This window comes from Electrophorus electricus, chromosome 22, assembly GCF_013358815.1.
Source record: "Electrophorus electricus isolate fEleEle1 chromosome 22, fEleEle1.pri, whole genome shotgun sequence".
Classification (NCBI taxonomy): Eukaryota; Metazoa; Chordata; class Actinopteri; order Gymnotiformes; family Gymnotidae; genus Electrophorus; species Electrophorus electricus.
In genome coordinates this window covers 8,758,368-8,779,573 of record NC_049556.1, presented here as the reverse complement: position 1 = coordinate 8,779,573, position 21,206 = coordinate 8,758,368, and the positions used below count along the sequence as shown (strand labels likewise).

The 21,206-nt window shown below is 44.1% G+C and overlaps 1 protein-coding gene across 1 annotated transcript; it reads right to left on the bottom strand.

Annotated features, from left to right (window-relative positions):
- Positions 1-1,787: 1,787 nt before the first annotated feature.
- Positions 1,788-19,598, bottom strand: gpsm2l (G protein signaling modulator 2, like). Its single transcript, XM_027028916.2, has 14 exons — positions 19,170-19,598; positions 8,789-9,010; positions 8,329-8,464; positions 7,871-8,010; positions 6,393-6,516; positions 6,030-6,145; positions 5,688-5,843; positions 4,947-5,055; positions 4,588-4,726; positions 4,236-4,309; positions 3,956-4,141; positions 3,629-3,773; positions 3,223-3,431; positions 1,788-2,805 (listed from the first exon to the last, which is right to left on the bottom strand). The coding sequence occupies exons 2-14, from the start codon at positions 9,007-9,009 to the stop codon at positions 2,632-2,634; spliced, it is 1,929 nt and encodes a 642-aa protein (XP_026884717.2). The 5' UTR covers position 9,010; positions 19,170-19,598; the 3' UTR covers positions 1,788-2,631.
- Positions 19,599-21,206: the final 1,608 nt, after the last annotated feature.

The window sequence follows — 21,206 nt, the reverse complement described above, 5'->3', positions numbered from 1 at the left end:
CCACATCTTAAAAATGTCTGTCAGGAAGCACAAGGAGGAACCTCGTAACTGCAGACCTGCCACTGTGACGATCATTTCGTACCGTGCGTGCCTTCTACAGTAAAACCCTTCAGTCTGCATCTGATCACCAGCTTTGGAGTGGCCTTCGTCTGCTCTCTGGGGTTTGGCCATCGCGAGTGCCCTGACCAGCGGTTCTGAATGAGGACACAGCTGTTTGAAGAGCTCACGGAGGGTTCAGGTCTCCATATATCCAACACAGCTCTTATCTGCCATGTTTAGATAATATGACTGTACATGGACTGCAAGGAATGTAAATGATAAAAAATCAAAACCAATAATCCATAATAAACCATTTTTAAAAAATGCAACAGAGACCCCTCCTCATGTACAGGAAATACAGTGCTGAAAATATAAACTTTCACAGAAGTGGTTATGTGACCAACATGAAGCTGCTCCAAGTTGTAATTTTAAATTTTTTAAATATTTATTATTTTTGCCTTTCACAGTACTGAATGCAGTTATGTGCAAAAAGGCCCTGATTACAGCACTGTTTTGGGTTTTTTTTGGGGGGTGCGATTTCATTTTCCTCCCCAGAGCACAGCACATGTTGTAGCAGGGCTCCATGAGGAGAACCTGGTAACACGGTTCCAGGTGCCGACGTGTTTGAAGCTGGATCTGAAGCCGCCATCATTGCCCTGGGCCGGGGCTTCCTCTACATGGCCAAACACACAGAGGTGCAGGGTAAAGTAGATGCCATCATTTAACTTAAGTTAAGATATGACTTTAAAAAGCCATGTAGATGGTAATTAATCATTCCTAAACAATACTGATTTTTTCCAGTAGCCATGATGCGGTCAATCGTGAGATCCAGATTTGAAACATCGGTCCACTCAGCCTCCATATGAGGAGTTATTGCAGAGACACAAAGTAGATATTCACTAATAAAAATAAAAATGCATGACGTTTTCTAGCATACTGATTGTTTTAGGCAACGCAAGTGAAGGCTTAAGATGGCCTGTAATATATAATTGACGAGCAAATATCTCCTTTACCTTTCTTTCATATTTTAATACATTTTTCCAGGGCACAGAGATTATTCCCAATCCAGCCTCAGCGATGTTTGATAACAGCAAGTGGGAGACGCCCAACACCTTCCTGGATTAGCAAGCGAAGTTTGTGAAGAGGCCATCCTTCATTCCCATTTATGGCAGGCAAGATTGAATTACAGAATAATTAATATGCGCAACATGGAACATAACAAATCGCTTAGTACCGCACATCATAAAAAAATAAACCAAAAATCCTTAAGTTTCTGTCATCTGTTCCCATATTTAAAAGGTTTGGGGTCATGGGATAGCAGTATGCGAACGGATTATGAAGAAGCGTTACCTCAGGGGACGGCAGAAATCTCATCCAGGTTCAATATAGGAGGCCCCGCACGCCGGTCCTGCAGTTCAGTACGGCGTTCTTTAGCTTCCGAGGGATATTGGAGCAGAAAACCCACCAGAAGCCTCTCCCACCAGACCCACACCAGTCAGAGGGGGCGCCCTTGCACAGAGTGGGTCTTTACTGCTGGTGTTTGGTAAACTTTGGTATAAAACACACTGCTGTAGCTTAATGATGAATAATGCTTGTTCTTCTCTTGGATTGGCATAAAAGAAGAAACTGCGCTAACATAACTTCATGTGCCAGAACTCTTTTCTTTCGATGAACACGCACCAGTACATTCAATTAAAATGAACGTCATTTGTCTCGCAAATGTGTGAATTAAGAAAAAAGACGGTCAGGCTTTTCCCAGTAGAATTCTTTTATTCTCTGCACCACCTAAAATATGATGTAAAAATAGAGACAATAACTAAATTTGTTTGGGGTTTTTTTTGTCAAGCATATGTTGTCTTCTCTGACTTCCAAGAATATTACCCAATTTCAAACTTCGTGAACATACTTAAGAAACAATATAAAGCAAGTCAAAATATACTATGGGAAAAAGGTGATCCCTGATTACATGAAATCATAAAATCTACCATGTTAGTTAAAAATCTGCATGAAGGTCTTTGTCCTCAGCCAGGAACCCCTCGGGAGAACGGAATATAAACAAATATTCAGACACAGTGTGTAGTGTTCAGACCCTGAGGATAAGACGGTAGCTTTGTCCCGATCCTGCGTAAAACCCCGCCACACTCCTAACCGCTCCGTAATCCAGCAGACAATCCTTCCAAATATTTACTAAAGAACGAGTTTCCCAAACCTGATGCGACGCTTCCCTCTCACTCGCAAATTATCTTAACATTACAGTCTTTGACTCATTGTTCTTGTTCTTAAAACTTCATCCGTGTCTCCACTGTGCTTTTTTTGGGGTGGGAGTAGAAAGGGGTCGGGGAACTCCTCGAAAGGCGGATCGAGTGTTTGATGATCCTTCATCGTCATGCACCGAAATAAAACTGACAGCAGTCCTCTATAATCTTCTAACGCACACGTTCTGGCTTTCCGCTGCTTCTCATTTTTGACCAACTGAGCGAGGCCTTTTTTGCGCTCTGTGAGAAAATGAGGAGCCTCATAAGCACCTGGGTCCTAAAGCCCCACCTCCCCACGCCCACCCCTCATCGCTAGACGTGGTGTCCGCGGCCCGGCTCAGTCTGGGTTGAGGTGGGCAGGGGTGGGGTCGGGGGGCAGTATGACGCGCTGTTCGTCCATGCGCTTGGCTTGTGAGCGGAGGACGAGGCTGAAGAAGTCCTCGTCTGGGACCGTGGGGCCTCGTGCCGGGGGTGGAGGAGGGGCGCACCTCTGGTCGTCCAGACGGGAACCCTGAGAAAGCATTGATTGGTCTGGTCAATACATTTCGGAATTCTTTTACTCAAGAAAAAGGGGGAAAAAAAAAAGAGCTCTGCATTTTGGGAATCTGAGAAGAATCTGAGAAGGTGCCTGCAGCTGTTCAATCGTGTTCAGAACGCGTTCAAGCACAAAGCACATTTAGTGTCCAAAAATCTGAGGTAACTTGCACTGCCCTAACGAGGTTTAATTTCTGCAATATGGAAACTGGAGAAACATGTCCATGTGAATTTACATTAAAGAACGTTTCCTGAAAATAAGCGAACGCAGAGTTAGGCAACCTATTTCGTGCTAAGCAGCAGAGCACACACACACACACACACTACGCGACAACCTCACCACTACAACGTTTTATCCCCTCGTCAGACAGGTGTGGGTGGCGGTACGCTTCACCTGGCACTTGATGAGCATGTCGAAGAAATCTTCGTTCGTCTCCCTGCCATTGCTGCCGGCTATGAGCTGGCTGAGCACGGCCTGGCTGGCCGACTTGTCCAAGCGCAGGCCTGGCAGGCCGCTCACGCTCGCCCGCTGCTCGTCCAGCCGCTGGCTCTGCGAGCTGGCCAGCAGGTCTAGGAAATGCCCAGGCTGGTCTGAGGCCTCCACTATAGATGCAGAAATAGACTGTTAAAAGTTTCAGGTTGTGAAGCCAATCTAAGTATTAGAAACTGAGGAACCCACACAGTTAAGAACATTACGGAGGCGCTTTGTCAGTTCAGCACTGATTCCCCGTAGAAAATTAGGTTTTGTTTTTTTTTACAGACACAACAGTCACAGAGGTCACGGGGTAGGATTAGCTCACAATTCCTAACGGCTGCAGACAGGGATGGGGTGGAGGCTCGGCTCGAGTGGCCCGCCAAGGTGCACCGCTGGTCATCCATCCGGTTGCCTTGGAAACGGCTGAGGAGATCAAAAAAGCCCTCGTCGCTCAGATTGTCTGGCGCGTCCTTACAGAGGGAGGGAGGGAGGTTAGCTTTGCAGCCTGGCTGTTTCCAGCGCCCACTAGCCAACAGCTACAAAGTAAAGCGTTTCTAGAGCAATCGATCCAACACTTGCAAGGTTCCAAACAAATGAATGCATGATGTATGAAAGAGTGAATAAATGAGAGAATGGATGAGGGAGCGAGCACCTTTGGCTCTAGCTGGGGTGAACGGGGAGGGCTCGTTTGGTCTGGGTGCATTTTATTGGGGCTTCCTCCAATGGGCTTCTGTTTCTTGCTTTTGAAGCGATTGATGAAGAACAGCTTGGAGGAGGTCTTGGCTATGGGGGAAGGTTTAGGCTGCTTGGGAGCGGTGTCGTCATCATCAGCTGGCCCCTATACAGCGTCCACACACAGACACACACACAAATTATGGAATACGTCAGGAGTGTGTGTGCGCGCGCGCATGTGTGCACGCGTGTGGACTCACAGGACTCTTGTCTCGACTGAGTTTCATAAGCTCCATGTTCTCCATGCTTGGTCTCCGGCCCGTCCTGGGTTTCACTGCGGAGGCAGAAGCACACAGAGCTCAGGCAGCTGTCGGTCAAACCGCACCATGTTCTCTTATAACCAGAGCAAAACCCATCCACGGCGAAGGTCCTGCACGGACAGCGTTTTGAGAGGAACAAAGCCATTCGTTAAAAGGACATTGGACGAGATCAGTAGATGGACAGAAGAAATGTGTGGAAAATGGAAAAGAATGAACCAGACGAGGTGGAGGGGTGCACCACGACCCTGGAGGAGTGGCTGGATGGACGAATGGGTGGGCAGAGTAGTGTTACCATGGGGACTGCTGCTCCCGCTGGTATGGTTGTGGAGGCCGTCTGTATAGGTGGTGCTGTTGTTCTGTGTCAGGCCCAAGACCAGCTGCAGGTCCGAGACATTCATCGTGGCCGTCAGTTCCCCGTTACGATCTCCGATCTGATGCGCGCACACACACGCACACACACACACACACACACACACACACACACGATGGTAATGCTTGTTACATACTGATGTGGGTTGTGTAGCTCTGCTGGACTCTTAATACGTTGAGCATTTCCTGGAATCTGCTTCCAGTGGTCTGACCTTGCATATGGACAAGACAGAGAATCATGCACACACGTGCACATGCACGCACACAGACTCACGCACACACCTCTTTAGAGATCTCCAGATGTTTCTCTGCAAAGTGTAAGGCCTGTTCGTGATTTCCCAGAGCTGTATGGGCGTTCCCTAAACTCCAGCAAGCTCTCCCTTCGCCTATCCTACACACACGCACACACACGCACACACACGCACACACACGCACACGCACACACACGCACACGCACACAGGAAAGAGAGGCACCATACAGTTATAAAAGTACAACACTCACTATGCAATGATATTACAGTGATTGAAGTAGTACTGAAGTAAGTCTTCAAGTAACTGAAAGTCTCTCTTTCAAATGTTTTTGATCGTCCCAGTATTTATGCTCAGCTACAGTTTTTATGAGTGGGTGTTTGGACGTGTTGGCTTTTAACGCTGCTCCAACATGGATGAAGGACACGTGAAAAAATGTTATTCTTGAATTATTCTTGTTATTTCTATATGCTTCTCTTGAAGTATATGAATTATGAAAAATAAGAGGAATATCATCACATTCTACCTCACAAACACATTACAACTTAACACTGTGTATTGCCCGTGTGTGCGTGTTATGGTTTTCACTGAAGCTTGTGGACATGAGGATAGGGCTGGTTTGTGCTCATGGCTCTGGGTTTATTTTTGTACTGCATGCTTGCTGTGCTCAGCAGACTGCAGCACACTGACAGTGTCAGTCTGTGTGTGTGTGTGTGCGTGTGTGTGTGTGCGCGGGCGGTTCATCCTCATACACGGCAGCACCGGCTTTTTTACCTGTCCCTCAGGTCCTGTGCGATGACCAGGTGTTTGAGGTGATAGTCAATGGCTCTCTCGTAGTCCTGCAGGAGGGTGTAGGTGTTGCCCAGGCTGTAGCAGGCCTGTGCCTCCACCGCTCTGTCCCTCAGCTGCCGGGCCAGCTGCAGCGTGCGTCTGTGCACAGCCGGTCAAATAAGACACAAAAGAGACGGAAAACGCTACCAGATGGCCAAACCTCGCCCCTGCATTTCCTGAACTGGACTGTTGACGAAAGTGGTGCTAAAAAAAGTTCAGCTGAGACGTTTAGACCAAATGTTAGGCTGCATGTAGGAACCGAAAGAAACAAACATCGAACTTTACTTGTAGTGCTCGGCCGCCACCTCAAACTGGCCCAGGAAGATGTAGGCGTTTCCCAGGTTACAGTATGCCCGTCTCTCGGCAGCCCGGTCTCCGAACTCCTTGGCGATGAGGAGACGCTAGGAACATAAACCGAACCTCCCTTAGCATTGCCTCCACCGCTCATGTTAACGCTTAAATGCGCTTCTTCCGGATCTGCGCGTTCGATTGCACCGTGATCACCTGCGTAGGGGACGCGGGATGACTGTGAGCATGTGCGTAACGCACTGCAATGGGAACACGTGGATATCCTTGCAATGAGGTTTCCTAAGAGCGTTTATACACAGGTTTCATAAAACAGCAGCACGTTTCAGGATGGACGCGTACCTGTTCGTGAGCCAGGACAGCATTCTGAAAGTTTCCGAGCAGGTACTGAGTGTTGCCAAGGTTACCGTACGTTCTCCCTTGGGCGGCTCTGTCCCCCAGCTCCTTCACGATAGACAGGTTCGCCCTGAACAGAAATGAAAAACACCAAACAAATCACCACATAACTGGGATGAGTAGGTTTATGAGTAGATGAGCTTATAGCCTAGTCGCTATCTGTTGTTAGGAGTGCAATGACAAGAGAATTCATTGCGATGCATAAATGAGACAATGTGCATCATGGCAATAGATGATGGCACAATAAACGGAACATATCTAATGCAGTTGCATTGTTTCAACACCAGAGGTCGCACTTGACCAAAGGCAAAGCCATTACAATAGCACGTTTTGGTTCAATAGCGTGTTATAAACCATGTTTCCTTTTTTCATCTTGTATTTTCAGGGTAATAAAACTTGTTTAATATTTACACTGGATTTTGCAGTGTTTATGCTTCAGAAATAAAAAGGGATGTTTACTCTTGGTTATTTAATCTGTGATGAAACTACATTTGTTTACGGTACGTTTTGTTTACAATTGTAAACTTCTGTTCCTTTTTTTTTTGCATTTGCATTGTTTCAACACTTAATACAGAAAAAAAAATCTAATGTTTCAAATTTCAAATTCAGTTTGAGAATCAAATTGTCAGCACAGTATCGTGAATCGTATTGAATCATGAGCAGAGGGCATCGTTACACCTCTGGTTGTCAGTCATCCGATTGCCTTTCATCCGTGGTCGCTTTCTAACCACAGAATCACTTTTGCCATGTTAAATCCAGCTCTGACCGACCCTGCATACCACTGCGTCTGATATACACATGCAACCATGTTTTGTACACAGTGATTCTTTAACAAAAAAAAAAAGAATCATTCATTTCTATATGACATGCGTAAGCCTTTGAAACATTTTTTAAAACGTACAATGAATTGTACTCAATATTTGAGTTGGCAAATATACTTAAAAAAAGGTCTGAATTCTCCAAATGAACAGTGAACAGAATGTCAATTAAAGAGCTCCTATGTATGCAGGTGACTGTCAACATGTACCTAGCAGTTACAAAGACTTGCCTTGATGCCCTATTTGAGCTTTAAATAAAGACATATTGTGTCTTTAACTTAGCTGAGAGTAATAGGTTCCTTATCCCAGACCGATGCTAGACCTGGACACTGAGATTCTGTTACGAAAATTAGGATTAATTCAGGTCGCAAACTGATGCATGGTCAACGCACAAGTGATCTGATTGGACGGTACTACTACAGGACGGCAGAAACTTAACTGCACAGACATGCACAGACAAATAAGGACAAGCTTCGTAATGAAGGTTTTTTTTTACAACCTTGCGTAAGATTCTAACAGCTTTTTTTTTTTTTTTATATCATTTGTTTGCTTTCAGTAAATGTGTGCTAGTAAACTGTATTTTACAAAACACGCATACGCACTTACTCATAGTACTCTGAAGCTTTCCTCAAAGCAGTGCGAGCTTCCTCAGGGAAGTCTCCAGGGTCAGCCCCACTCCAACATATGTTCTTCCCCTTGGCGTGGTACACATTCCCGTAATTATAGAGGGCCCGTGCCTGCCCCACCTACCAAAACCACACACACGCACGCACACACACACACACACACACACACACACACACACACACACACACATCAGTCTTGAGGCAAACAACCACTACTGATGACATATCTAAAATGGATTGACGCCTACAATTTAAACTAAAGTTTATGGACTCTTAAAATAGTTTGGAAATATGGTTACAGGTCATTTCAAAAGGTGTTTTTAAAGTATTTTCTGTTGAGAATTTCACAACACTTCTTTGAACAGCACAACTTTTGCCATTATACTTTATCACATGCTAAAAGAAACTTCATTAATGCAGACATAAAGACACACTAACTTTGTCGTGGAGCATTCTAGAAATATCAAGGTGTCTCTGGCAACAAGCTGCAGCCTCCTCATATCGACCCAGAACTTTAAGTGTGTTTCCAAGGTTACCACTAGCTTTGGCTTCTCCCAGTTGATCTCCAATTGTTCTGAGAAGAGAAAAAAAATATATAGGTAGAATATTGAAATAAAAATAAAAAGAACAATACCATCAACATTAATAACAAACTTTAATGATCTAGCCCCAAAATGGGGGGGGGGGGGGGGTTGAGGGGCAGTAGCTCTATATAACCTTGCTCTTATGGTGGACAGCGTGGTGTGTGGAATGTAAAACAGGCCGATGCCTGAGGATCTTAGTGATTGGGACGGTGTGAGGGAATGAAGCCATTTGGAGAGCAACACAGTTTAATGGAAAACGACCCTTGTTGTGCCGATACCCTTTAAATGTGTCCGAGAACATTGCAGAAGCGCACCTGGTGAGGGTGAGATCATGGTGGTGGAACTCCAGCGCTTTAGTGTAGTCCTGCTGGTGGAAGTAGGCGTTCCCGAGCTGACTGTAGATGGCACTGAGAATCTGCAGGTCCTCCGTGCCCACCTGGATGGCCGACTCGAAGAAGGAGACGCCCGCCCGGTAGTCTCCCGACTTGCACAGACGCTCGCCCTCTAGAGCCAGCTCCAGACATGAGGCCTCCATCCTACAGGGGGCAGCACAGGTCGACAAAGTCAGAGTGGGATTAGAGCGGTGGGCAGGGGAAGAGGCGGATCAGCGTGAGCGCAAAGTGGGGGAAAAAAAAAAAAAAAAAAAAAGATGTTCTGTGATGCGTCATCATCCGTATGACCGTCAGCTGAGCTCACTGGGTCTGTCTGACTCAGCTTTGGCAGTCAAACAAAATACACACACACACACACACACACACACACACACAGCCAGGAAACGCAGACGCTGGACGAAATACTTGGAAAGTTTGGAAAGTTTCCAAGTCATGTTGATGAAAAAAAGAATGTCAAAAGACGGGCAAAAGAATTCAAAACAGGCCAAGCACCATATCTGGTTTCCAGTTTCCGAGATAGGGAAAATCTCAGGTAAATAAATCTCGTTTTCCCTTCTCTTTCAAATGGAACCTTACATAACACACACTTGCGAAAAGAGCAAATACACACAAGCAGTGACACTCTTCTTCCCCCCGCCCTAAAAAAACCCCGTTCATACGATGTCACAGTTTCATGGTTAGTCACAGTGTACGAACAATTACTTCACGTTCAACTTCTTCAAAATACAGATTAAAACGTATTTCTGTCCATTGCCAGAATGGTGCTGTTCCTTACACCCACGGGTCTCTGGAGTTCTGGTTTGAGTTTCTGGACGAGTTCGCCTGAATCTTGCCCTCCAGCGTCACGCCACAGCAATCTCAATTTTCTGTTTACCTTAAAGCTCTTATCCAGAGCAACATACGACACTGCTTAGCTGTCGCCTAAGAAATCCTTCAAAACAACAAATGGATTCATTCATAAATTCCCTTAAACCAAGACACTGCCATACACAAGAGTCAGGGCTGCAATCTAAATTAAGAAATACAATGCAATATAATACAAGATAATTCCTAGATAAGACAGTTCAAGTGCATATATAAAGACTTCCTATAAGTGCATGAATGTTACATTCAAGTGCTTTTAAAAGAGATGAGTCTTCAGGTTGTGTTTAAAGACTGCAGCAGACAGCCAATGAGAATTAATTCCACCTACTGGATGGCAGGATGGAGGAGAGGCTCCATTGTTGTGTTTTCCGTGCAAGGACTCGGACAGTAAGGAAACCTTGTGGTGGACTGAAACTTCCGAGATGCTGTACATAGCCATTTCCCCTGCCACTTCTAAGGGGTGTCAACCCCCCACACACACCCCTCAAATTATTGTATACAGTTTGAAAACCACTACATACAATAACACAGTAACTCACACACATCTAAGAAAAGCACTAAACAAGTAAAAAACAATTAACGTTTCTCTCACAAGTAGTTTATTGGCCATGTATGTTTTAGCCCAACCTATGTGGCCTGGGTAGTTCTGCAAAAAACAAATTGTATGTCCAACCAATAGCAGTGAACTTAGACAAAAGGTTTTTGTAATGAATTGTTCTGTTAACCATTTATACCATTGGCTGGTGTTTTTGAATTGCCAATTAATACAACATACCAAGTTCCTCGGGGTGCTTGCTGCTGATAACCTGACCTGGTCCCTGTACCCTACCACTCTTAAGAGAGCACATCCGAACACATCAATCCTCTCCACTGTCTACGGAGGCACCATAGAGAGCGTCTTGACCAGATATATTTGTCTGTAGATTGAGAGCTGGAACGTCTCAGACAAAACGCCCTGAGGAGGGCAGTAAGGATAGCGGAGGGAATCTTTGGGTCCACACACCGGGATAATGGAAGACTCCATCCACCCTTCAGGACCTGTACCCCCCTGAGCAGGAAATACTGCAGCATGCAGTACTGCCTTCAGTCTCTTGAACACAGTGGAAGATGGAACAGCAGAAATGACTGAATCCTGAATGGTTCCCAACTGAATGTGTATTATTTTAGATTGTAAAGGATTTTATTTATTGTTCAAATTTATGCACAACACTCTATATTCCTGCAATTCCCATTTTATTATTAGTTCCTTGTTTTTATCTGCTACCCTTTTATCTGCTAACCCAAACTGTGATGCAGTTTCATTTTGCAATGTGTTCTTTTTAATAGCTATTTTTAAAAATATAATTATATACTTGCATGACAAAGAAATCTTGACTTGAGTGTTGCAGAGGGTGGGAATGAAAGGAGTGATACAATTGACAATAAACACCGCAATCACCACACCCACCTTTTCAGTGTGTCGCTCGCTCACCACGCGTGTGCGGATGTGCTTGCATATGAACGATCGTCGAGACTGACTTTTGCAGACAACCAAGCTCATTCGGTGCAAATCGATTCACCAGCAGCTGTAGGTTGCAGCCCGAGTGGAGGAATGTAAGGAATGAGGTCACATGGGGGCACTCTGTGACCCGCTGCGACCGCTTATCTCGGCCCAAGTCCACAGAGACTCCAGCGATCTACACGCACGCACACAGGCACTTAGATCATTTCATTTGGTCTCCAATGATTGGTCTCCATGGCTCAAATCGCAGGTCTGTTTTCAGTACCACCACAATAAAGGCTTCTGCTTCCTTTTCAATACCAACAATGGTCAGGGATGGGATGGTTACTTTAAAAACGGATTCTGTTACAGATTCCTGATTACCTATTAAAATGTATCTGTAACCCAATCCAAATTATTACTGTATTAAAGGAAGGTACTCTCATTACTTTTTAACCCATTAACTGCTAACGAGTTTCGAAACACTAGTCCACCACGGTGCCAGCCGCGATGGTCACCAGCGAGTTCCTGCAGTTTCTCTGTGCCGATTCCTGTACTCAGCAGACGTGTTAAAGTTATCCACATAAACGCGTCCCTTCTGCAGAAGTCCAGGCCTGCTGAAAAGACCCTTTGCTGGATCATGCCTGATTCCTCCAGTCCTGTGAAACTGGCAGGCTCCAGTGTATCCCACACAAGTTTAGAGTTTTGGCAGTCTGCTTTTATGTTTAGGACAGAACTGTTCATACTGAACAGGACAAAGTTCGGTCGTGCATGCGCTTAGGAAGGGATGCATCTTGAAAGTCTGATCATAATCTTGATTCTTCACTTCCACCCACCAGAGTGCAAGCATCATGTTATGTAATAACTGCAGGACAAAGATTCAGCATCGGTGACCGGCTGTTTTAATAATCTGCAACTGCGCACAGATGAAAATTCATTTCATGAGGGAATGGCCGATTAAATGAGATAATAGGCATCAATTGCTCTTTCCCCCTGGCCTCAAAGGATTTTTTATTGTAGTTATTTCTCTGGAAGTTTGTTTTTTGGTTACCTGGGGACATTTATTTAAAAATAGCTGCACTGCAGACACATTGCAGATCTACTTAAGAAAACATGTTCATTTAAATGCTAAGCAATTACATGTCATTATAAGATTCATGCTAAGCCCAACTTTAAGAGCTGGGAAAAGTGATAAGTGATAAATGATAAACAAGGCAAGCATTTGCAAACTGTAAGATTCCATATGGCTCAACACCACTTTCGCTTGGTGTGTGTACCAAGTTGAACTCCCGAACTGAGGGTTTTCAGATCAATTTCAAGAGGAAGCCGTCTCTTTCCTTTTAGGAAAACCCATCATGGCCTCTTCAATGACATCGGCACATTTTTGGAATATTTTGCCCTTTCACATTCCTAATAGCAAAACTGCTTTTATATGTAATTTAAGAAAATTGCTACTTGCCAACCAGGATTTTTTCACATGAATTGTTAAATACTAAGCCCCGTCAACAAGATTAAAAAGTTTGCTTGCCTGTGTATAAAATGTTTTTTAAAACTGTTTATATAGAGGTTGTATTACTGTTGGTGTTTATTGTTATATGGGCTATAACATCTGGCCCCAGGGACTTCAGATGAAAATCAGCCATCTGGCCAACACTGGAACGTTAACTTCATGTTTATTAATGTTCATTGTCCTCGACTTATTTCGTCAAGAACTTTACTTGACACTTAGTCAAAAGAAACACCGTGTCCATGAAACAAATCCCGTGTATAAAAATCTCGCATCCACATTGAAACAAATCCCTACATCAACAAAGCTAATCCCTCTGAAATTGTGTTGTGTACATTAATGCAAGCAAAGAAAAGGCGTGAATGTCACAAGTAGAATCTCACGAATGCAAAAGTGCTTCCTGTCAGAAATCACAAGGGAATGAATAGACTCAAAACGCACTCAGGAGTAAAGTGGATCTGATTCTGTTGCAGTGCAACACTCGACATGGCAACCGTTCACTCAATTTCAAAAAAAGAAAAACCATGAGCCTGCTAGTAACCACATTTTTCAAATATACGTGTTATCCATGTTACTGCTTACTGCTACAGGATAGTTAGTTACCTTTTGGTATCCTGATCACAGAACAGCATTCTGGGTAGCATTACTACCCAACCCTGACCACAGCAAATGTGTAATATATATATATAGACATAATACAGTATAAAATATACCAAACACATTTCCCACCCGGTTAGCGTACTTCGAGCTACAGCCGAGGGCAATGTTGCACCCTTTTGGTTGTTCCTGACTGGATCTTTAAGGAAATATCAGAAGGCATTTTTCAGGAAGTCTTTTTTTTTCTCCTCTTTTTTAAATAGGAGTTTTAGACTCCGGCAGTCTTTCATATCTAGTACAAATACTGACATGAACTTGCTCTTGCCTGGATCTTACTTTCTTTGGTTCGCTGGCCATCACCCAGACTCATTTGCATTTACTCCTCGCCAATGATACGAGGTCACACATCCGCCACATACTTCAATCAACAAAACAGATCTTTTTTTGCCTTGCAGTTTTGGAGAAAAAAAAAAAAAAGACTTTGTCTTTTGTACTTTATAAAACCAGTGCTGTTCATTACAGAATGTACTTTTTTCCCCCTAGTTTTCGAACTTAAATCAAGGACATTTCTGTTTTGATGTGATCTCACGTGCACACGCTCATGTGGCGCGCATGCGTGCATACACACGCTTTTACACCATTCACAAACATCCAGCTTAGCGCACAAAAACACCCAAAATATTAAAAGTTGTTTATGGACTACAAACAGAAAAATAATGTTTAAAACCAAGAGAATTTTTAAAAGGGCCCGAACTACTAAAGCTCATTACTGCATTGCTGGAACAAACCTTCTCATCACCAAACATGTTCAAACCATAGTCTACCTGTTGCGGATCTTTTTCCAACTCCCATAACACCTGCGCAGCAGGGCCATCTCTAGCTCTCCAACCTGTCCGTCCGCCCCGCGTCTGTACGTCGCACTCACACCTCGCTGTGCCTCAAAACTCGGTACAGGGCCACTACTCCAGGGAGGCTTCGATCGAGCGGTCCGAAGCATTTGGTCCTGCCCTCCTTATTGTAGTGGCATGCGGGTGTGTTGCCGTTGGGGTGCAAGGTCAAACGGTAAGCCCAGCTTAAGCTGGTCACAGCGGAGCTGGGCGTCTTCGTCCTCTCCGGACACCTGCTGCCAACTGTAGACTCCGATTACCAGGGGGCGCACACGGGGATTAGAAAGACAGCTTGGCACCTGAACGGTATAGTGCAAAAGATCTGCACTGCATTCCGTCACTTGTATTTGTCCACATGGGCAAATTCTTCTAAACGCACCACTGATATCATGGTAATGTTTTCTGAGATAACTGTGACTGATGTGCGAATCTCAATCAAGACCTCACGGGTCAAAGTGGGGATGGGATAAATTAAAAGACGATACCTTACGACTGCTTAAAATCTGACTTTTTATTTTGTGAGCACCACATAACTTACGTTATCCCAGTATACACATACTGACTTTGAAGTGAAACAAGTAGTAGTATGAGCTTGTGTCTCAGATAAACCAATCAGATTTCAGGAGTTGTGTCATCATGTTAGGTGGAAACTTTTATATGAAAATATAACTGCAGATTCAGGGTTGAGAGAAATAACGATCTCGTCATTGGACTTCAAATTGGGATTCACCACCCCTGACCGCTCAGCCCGTTATTTCCCCCGTAAACCCCGCTGAAGACTGCATTTAACACAGATAAAAGGAGGACAACTGAGCCAATCATCTAGAAGTTCCAGAAAGTGAAGAGCTATGAGTATTGTCAGAGGTCCAATCTCCTGAGAAGTGTCTCAGTGCTGGATGCGATGAGGACCACGCGGTGATATGATGATTTTTATATATCATTTAGCAGCCCTCTTCCCTGTAGCTGAGCAATACACCTATAGTTGTTTTGGAACACTAGGACCCACTTCACGGTGCTCTGATCCCTGCTGTTAGCTACTCTATTCTCATAGTCAAGTAATATGTTCCATTACACTAAATGCTTTAAAAAAAAACAAAAAAACAAAACAAAAAACACACACACGGGAGGGGATGGGGTGACGTCAATCAGTTAGACTACAAAAAGCTCACAAAGCCTCTTGTGTTCCTGAACATCATTAAGCCTGCTCACCCAGATGACCGTGGGGACTCTGTCATGGAGAATACCACTTCATGGGGAGCGGGCGGGTTTTTAGCCAGGTATTCAAGGCCAAGCTGAGAAAATCCTCTTGCCCGAAGCAAATCCCACACTTTGCCCAGAGTGACCTCAGTGCAGACGCCGTTCCGGTTGTACTTTGTTGCTGTTGCACAGGACAAAGTACTTTCCTTGCTAGCTAACGTGCTCACGGCACTTTGCAACTCCGAAACCTTTTTTTTTTCTTTTCTTATGATCAAAGCACATTCACTAAGCAGCTCGGAATACTGCATAGCACATTTAGGCCATCTCTGGACCCAAGCCCAAATAGATCAATAGATCAGTGTTTTCTGAGGAGACAACAAAGCATTTGTGCGCGTCAGTCCGGACATGAGCGTCTGCCAAGTGCTGTCGGTGTAAATGTAGCTCACGCACACATCAGCTAACAAAAAGTGTAAAGTTTTATTCTTGATGTAGCATTTGCATCTGAGGTCCATTGCTCTATTGCCAGGACGACTACAGATGTGTCAAAACAAGTAAGGCATGCAGCCCTGAAACTGAGAAATCAGAACAAACTGATCAGAGAGAACGTCTTAGTTGAGGCATTTAGAAAGCAGTAGGGAAAAAAACAAAAACAAACAACAAAAAAAAAAAAACGTGGCCGTCTGCACATGCTGGACCACAATAGAGAATGATAAAGGGGCACTTCCAAGCAGGAAGGAAAAAACAACTCAGGAATTCTATACAGGATGACTGGAAACCGCTAGGAAGAGTCAAGAAAAGAAAGGCCAGGTCACAACAGGCTAAAAAGTAAGTGTGCATAAAAACTAAAAGTGCCTGCTTTTTTGGGGGAGGGGTGGGGGGGTGATGGTTTTACTGAAAGATGAGATGGAAATTACCCTGGACCAGCGATGAAATGGAGAAGGTGTGCTGTGGAAGGAAAAACAAAAACCACACACACACACACACACACACACACACATCTGTGGAAGCCTGTAGGATGGACATGCATGGCAGCATGTGGTACTAATTCTTCGTTTGTCTTTAGTAGTGTTACTGTGTTACGTAGCAACAGGATGAACTAAGGAAGTATTTTAACTTCCCAAACCAAACAAATTCCTAAAAAGAGGCACTATGCTTTGCAGAAAGATCCAAAACCTATGGCCAACACAACTAAGGTTTTCTGGGCCGAGAAAGGGTGTGTTCTTGACAGGCTGGGCCCAGTCTACAGACAGCTCCGCTTCCAGTTTACATATTCACGAATGCAAAAACAGGGAACTGAGAATGTGCATCGTACGGCTGGCAGAGCATCACAGGAGAATATGTGGCATATGGTGATGTCAAACGCTGAGAGACAACAGGCAGGTCATTAACTGCAAAGAATTTGCAACTGCATAAGTGTGCATGGCAATTCTATTCAAGAATATTTTTCTTTTCTTTGCATTCCCTGAAATGGCTTTGCCATGGCGCTTATGCTACTGCAGAATAACCTCAAACCGAGTGAGAGTAAAAACCTCAAATTGAAATTTGCACATTAACCCCCACAGTCAGCATTTCTTTTCAAAATCTATTATGCCAGGGTACATCAACACTGCATCGCTGTCCGGTTACTAACAAAATTCGCCGTACATACTGCTGATCGGAGCCCACCAAGCTCTGGCCCCACCGCCACTAGCAGGCGACTTTCTGGTTGGCAATGGCGCGGCCACAGAGTGCAGGACCAGACGCAAAAGAGGGGAAACTTCACAGGATCACCAGATCAGCATTAAAGTTTAAATCCTGCCATTAAAGATTCAGGTGGCAGAGCAGGACAAAACCAGCTTGGGTGTACCAGCTCTAGATTACCAGTCTCCTTCAGCAGAAATGGATTAAATTTCAAACACTGGATCTATCTGCTGGAAAAAAATGTTGAAGGCAATTGGGTTCCAACAGTGCGAATAAAATAAAACATGGTTTTGTGCAAGGTCTGGTGGGGTCATGGGTTTTTGGTTGCTGAGAGAGCTACACAGTCTACTCCTTTCAATTAGAAACAAACAAAGAGGGTTGTCTGGTCCAAGGTTCAAAAAGAAGAAAGATGCTCTCACACACACACACAAAATGGGAAATGAACTCAAACAAGGAAAGGCCACATCAACCACTTCTGCCAATTGGACTTCCTGGCTTACACTATTGAGGTCAAAGAAATTCCTACCTGGAACGAACATAAAAGGTCTGCTCTCCATCCTTCACACTGGCACCCATGGAGACGGGTAGCAAGAGTCCGACGTAGCAATAAAAAGATAAGCAAGCAACGGACAGGCTACGAAGAGAAAACAGCTGTTGTCTTTTATCTTTCCTGACACCCTGGAAACAGTGGGGACAAAAATGCTCAAAGAAACACGAGCTCTGTGTGTGTGGTTTTATCTCTCTCCTCTGCATGCGCACGCACGCACGCACACACACACACACACACACACACACACACACGCGCGTGCGCGCGCGCGCAAGTGAGATAGGCCTGTACCTACTACTGAACACTCTGAATATGCATTTTACAGTTACAAGTCAGATTTACCTACATCTGAACCCAGAGGTCGGTTTTACGGCATGTTAACAAAAAACAAAAACAAAACAAAAAAAACACAACCTGCATGCGGCTCTTAGGCGAACTAGAGTTGAAGGCATGGAAACTATGAGGAAATCTACCTAAAAGCCACATTTGAATGGAAAACAAGCATGCAGAGACTGTTTCAAATGGCAGTGAATTTTAAACACCCAAGTCATCTAACAATGACTGCAAATAACCTGAGCCTCTCACTGAGGGTTCCCACAACACCCACAGGGTTTCAGTGGCAGTAGTAATGTTAATTTCACATTTTGTCTTGGAGATTGGTCAAAAAGAGGGCAAAATATTACTTGAGTGTTTAAAAAATTCCACAATAATCCAATTTTAAGCAACAAAATGTGTATCCTAGCCTCAACAAACATAATTATTAAGTATTAAGCCTAGTTAAAAGCATGGATGCTAAACCAAGAGCTCATTATTTCCTAAACTACAATCTCTTCCACCACTTTGGGTGCGAGTTGACTGTTTTTCCCAACACCAAAAGCCTTCATGGAGCAGTGGTAGCTCAGTGGTTAAGGTACTTGACTTGTAATTGGACGGTTACTGGTTCAAGCCCCACCACTGCCAAGTCGCCAATGAGCAAGACCCTTAACCCTCAATTGTTCAGGTTGTACTCAGTCATAATTGTAAGTCACTTTGGATAAAATCGTCAGCTAGATGTACATTTTGGCTAGACCCTCCTGAGCGAATCTACAGGAGCCGGATCCCTGCAGGTACTCTCCATTACAGAAGCTCCATGGAGAGCAGGCAGGTGATGGACGGAAGAAAAACCCAAATTCCCTAGTGCCGATACGTGGCCCAGTCTCTGCGGAGGAATTCAGTCAGAGGCCCCCCTTCTTAAAAACAAAAACCAAAAACCACGGCAACGTCCGTCACAAACATGCGGCGGAGCGTCGGGGTTTCATTCATGACTCACCGCAAAGCGAGCGTTTCGGTCGATTACAAAGACGACTCTCGCACAACTTAAAAAACAAATAACGGGGAAAACGAGCAAGGCGTAATTTGCACTCATGCACAGGACCTGGCTGTGAAAAACAAGATCGTTACAGCAGTGGACGCCTTTTGGCAAACTTTGCGCGCCGGCGCCTGGCACGCAGGTTGCGCCGTGGGCATAAACAAAATTATTATATTATAAAATAAAAACATTTTACCTTCAAAATATTCGAGCGAGGAGTCTGCAAGCGCGCACCATGTCCCGGAGGTCCGCGATAATGAGTGTCGCCGAAAACTGTTTCATAAGAGTATTCGACTCTCCGCCATGTTTCCTCGGAAAGTTTTACTCACTTCTTCGGTCTTTGGAGGAGGGAAGAGAAAAATAGCAGACTGATTCAGGAGCCTCAGAGGCGTTTCCGACGGGCCACTCCCCTACGAGCGCAGGAGCACGCCAACGTGTCTCCTTAGTTCGGGATCTGTTTACTGGGAGCCCTTTAAAAACCACCTACAGGAGCACATGCTCCCAGCGGCTTAACCGAGGATCATTTCTCAGTACATCAGGCAGGAAACGAGTGGACGAGCAATATTCATTCAGTAGGTCCGTGGGAAATGTCTCTTTTAACTGGGCTTTGCTAAGTGAGACAAGATCTCTGATCACTGTTCCAGAGGGGGAAAAAAGATTAAAAAAAAAAAATTATGTAAAATATAATGCTGTTATTTTTTTAAGCAAAACTAATTTTCACTTTATTTATAATTGCCACTAGAGGGCAGTGCCTGATCGACGACTAGTCCTACATGAAAAAGGGGTACGCTACAATTCTTTAGAAAGGCCATTTGAGTGAGCAAGGTTGTATTATTAAAAAGAGACACCAATTTTAAAAATAATTTCTACAGAGACTTAAATAAGGCATTACATTATTATATTTAAACTCTCACACACACACACCATAAATAACATCATTGAAAGGTAAGTCACCACAAAATGTTTTACATAGTCATGCTTTTGGCATTCTTTTTCACATACATTTAGATCTGCTGATCTCCTTTAAGAACCTACACAGTAAAGAAAAATCAAGAAACAATAAAAGCCGAATAGATTAATAACAATATAAAAAGGTACACATACGCTTATGAACTTCAGTTAGTAAACTTTTATACGTGTGGAAAAAAGTAGACACATGAATTAAGTATAGAGGAGGCATTCTCATGCAAATTTGTCACTGGTTCACATATGAAGAGTGAGAATAAATCTGTTCTGAAATGGGAATAAATATATAAGGAGCAGGATAGAAGGCGGGGCAAGAGAACAGTCACGCCCCCTCAGCACAGGGCAAGAGAACAGCAGTCTCCCCCAAACTGCAGCCTTCTGCCTCAAAATAATACCCCTGTTCTCTAAGGCATGTTGCCCTCAGCCTCAAACCAATAGCTCACCTGCCTCCTGAAGCCTGTTGCCTAAAAATGGAAAAATTGCTAAATGTTGCTTCGTAAAAAAAAATCATTGTGAGCCCAAAAGCCTAATATATAATTTTTTCACTTGCTGTTAAAGCCATGTAGTTCTTCCTGTCTTGAAACACCGACTTCTTAATCTTACTGTGATTTGATTTAAAGCAGTATGGATTTTAGTATTTACAATGTCCAGGACTTCAGCGATAAAAACAGAAGTCTGTAGAACAGGAGGAAGCATTGGCTGAAATCCTGGGCACTGCAACAGATGAGCTACACTCTGTAAACATATCGCTACGAATTGCACCTATAAGGTGGGTAGGTAGGTGTAAGATAGGTGGTGTTAATAAAGGTTAGTGTAGGTGTAAGGTAGGTGGTGTTAATAAAGGTTAGTGTAGGTGTAAGGTAGGTGGTGTTAATAAAGGTTGGTGTAGGTGTACGGTAGGTGGTGTTAATAAAGGTTGGTGTAGGTATAAGGTAGGTGGTGTTAATAAAGGTTGGTGTAGGTGTACGGTAGGTGGTGTTAAAGGTTGGTGTAGGTGTATGGTAGGTGGTGTTAATAAAGGTTGGTGTAGGTGTACGGTAGGTGGTGTTAATAAAGGTTGGTGTAGGTGTAAGGTAGGTGGTGTTAATAAAGGTTGGTGTAGGTGTACGGTAGGTGGTGTTAATAAAGGTTGGTGTAGGTGTACGGTAGGTGGTGTTAATAAAGGTTGGTGTAGGTGTACGGTAGGTGGTGTAGGTGTACGGTAGGTGGTGTTAATAAAGGTTGGTGTAGGTGTACGGTAGGTGGTGTAGGTGTACGGTAGGTGGTG

Coding starts and splice junctions, on each gene's coding strand:
- gpsm2l (XM_027028916.2), bottom strand. CDS start 9,009: ATGGAGGCCTCATGTCTGGAGCTGGCTCTAGAGGGCGAGCGTCTGTGC. Junction 6,517..7,870: donor AAAGCTTCAGAGTACTATGA/GTAAGTGCGTAT, acceptor ATTTCTGTTCAG/GGCGAACCTGTCTATCGTGA. Junction 3,774..3,955: donor CACCCCAGCTAGAGCCAAAG/GTGCTCGCTCCC, acceptor TCCCTCTGTAAG/GACGCGCCAGACAATCTGAG.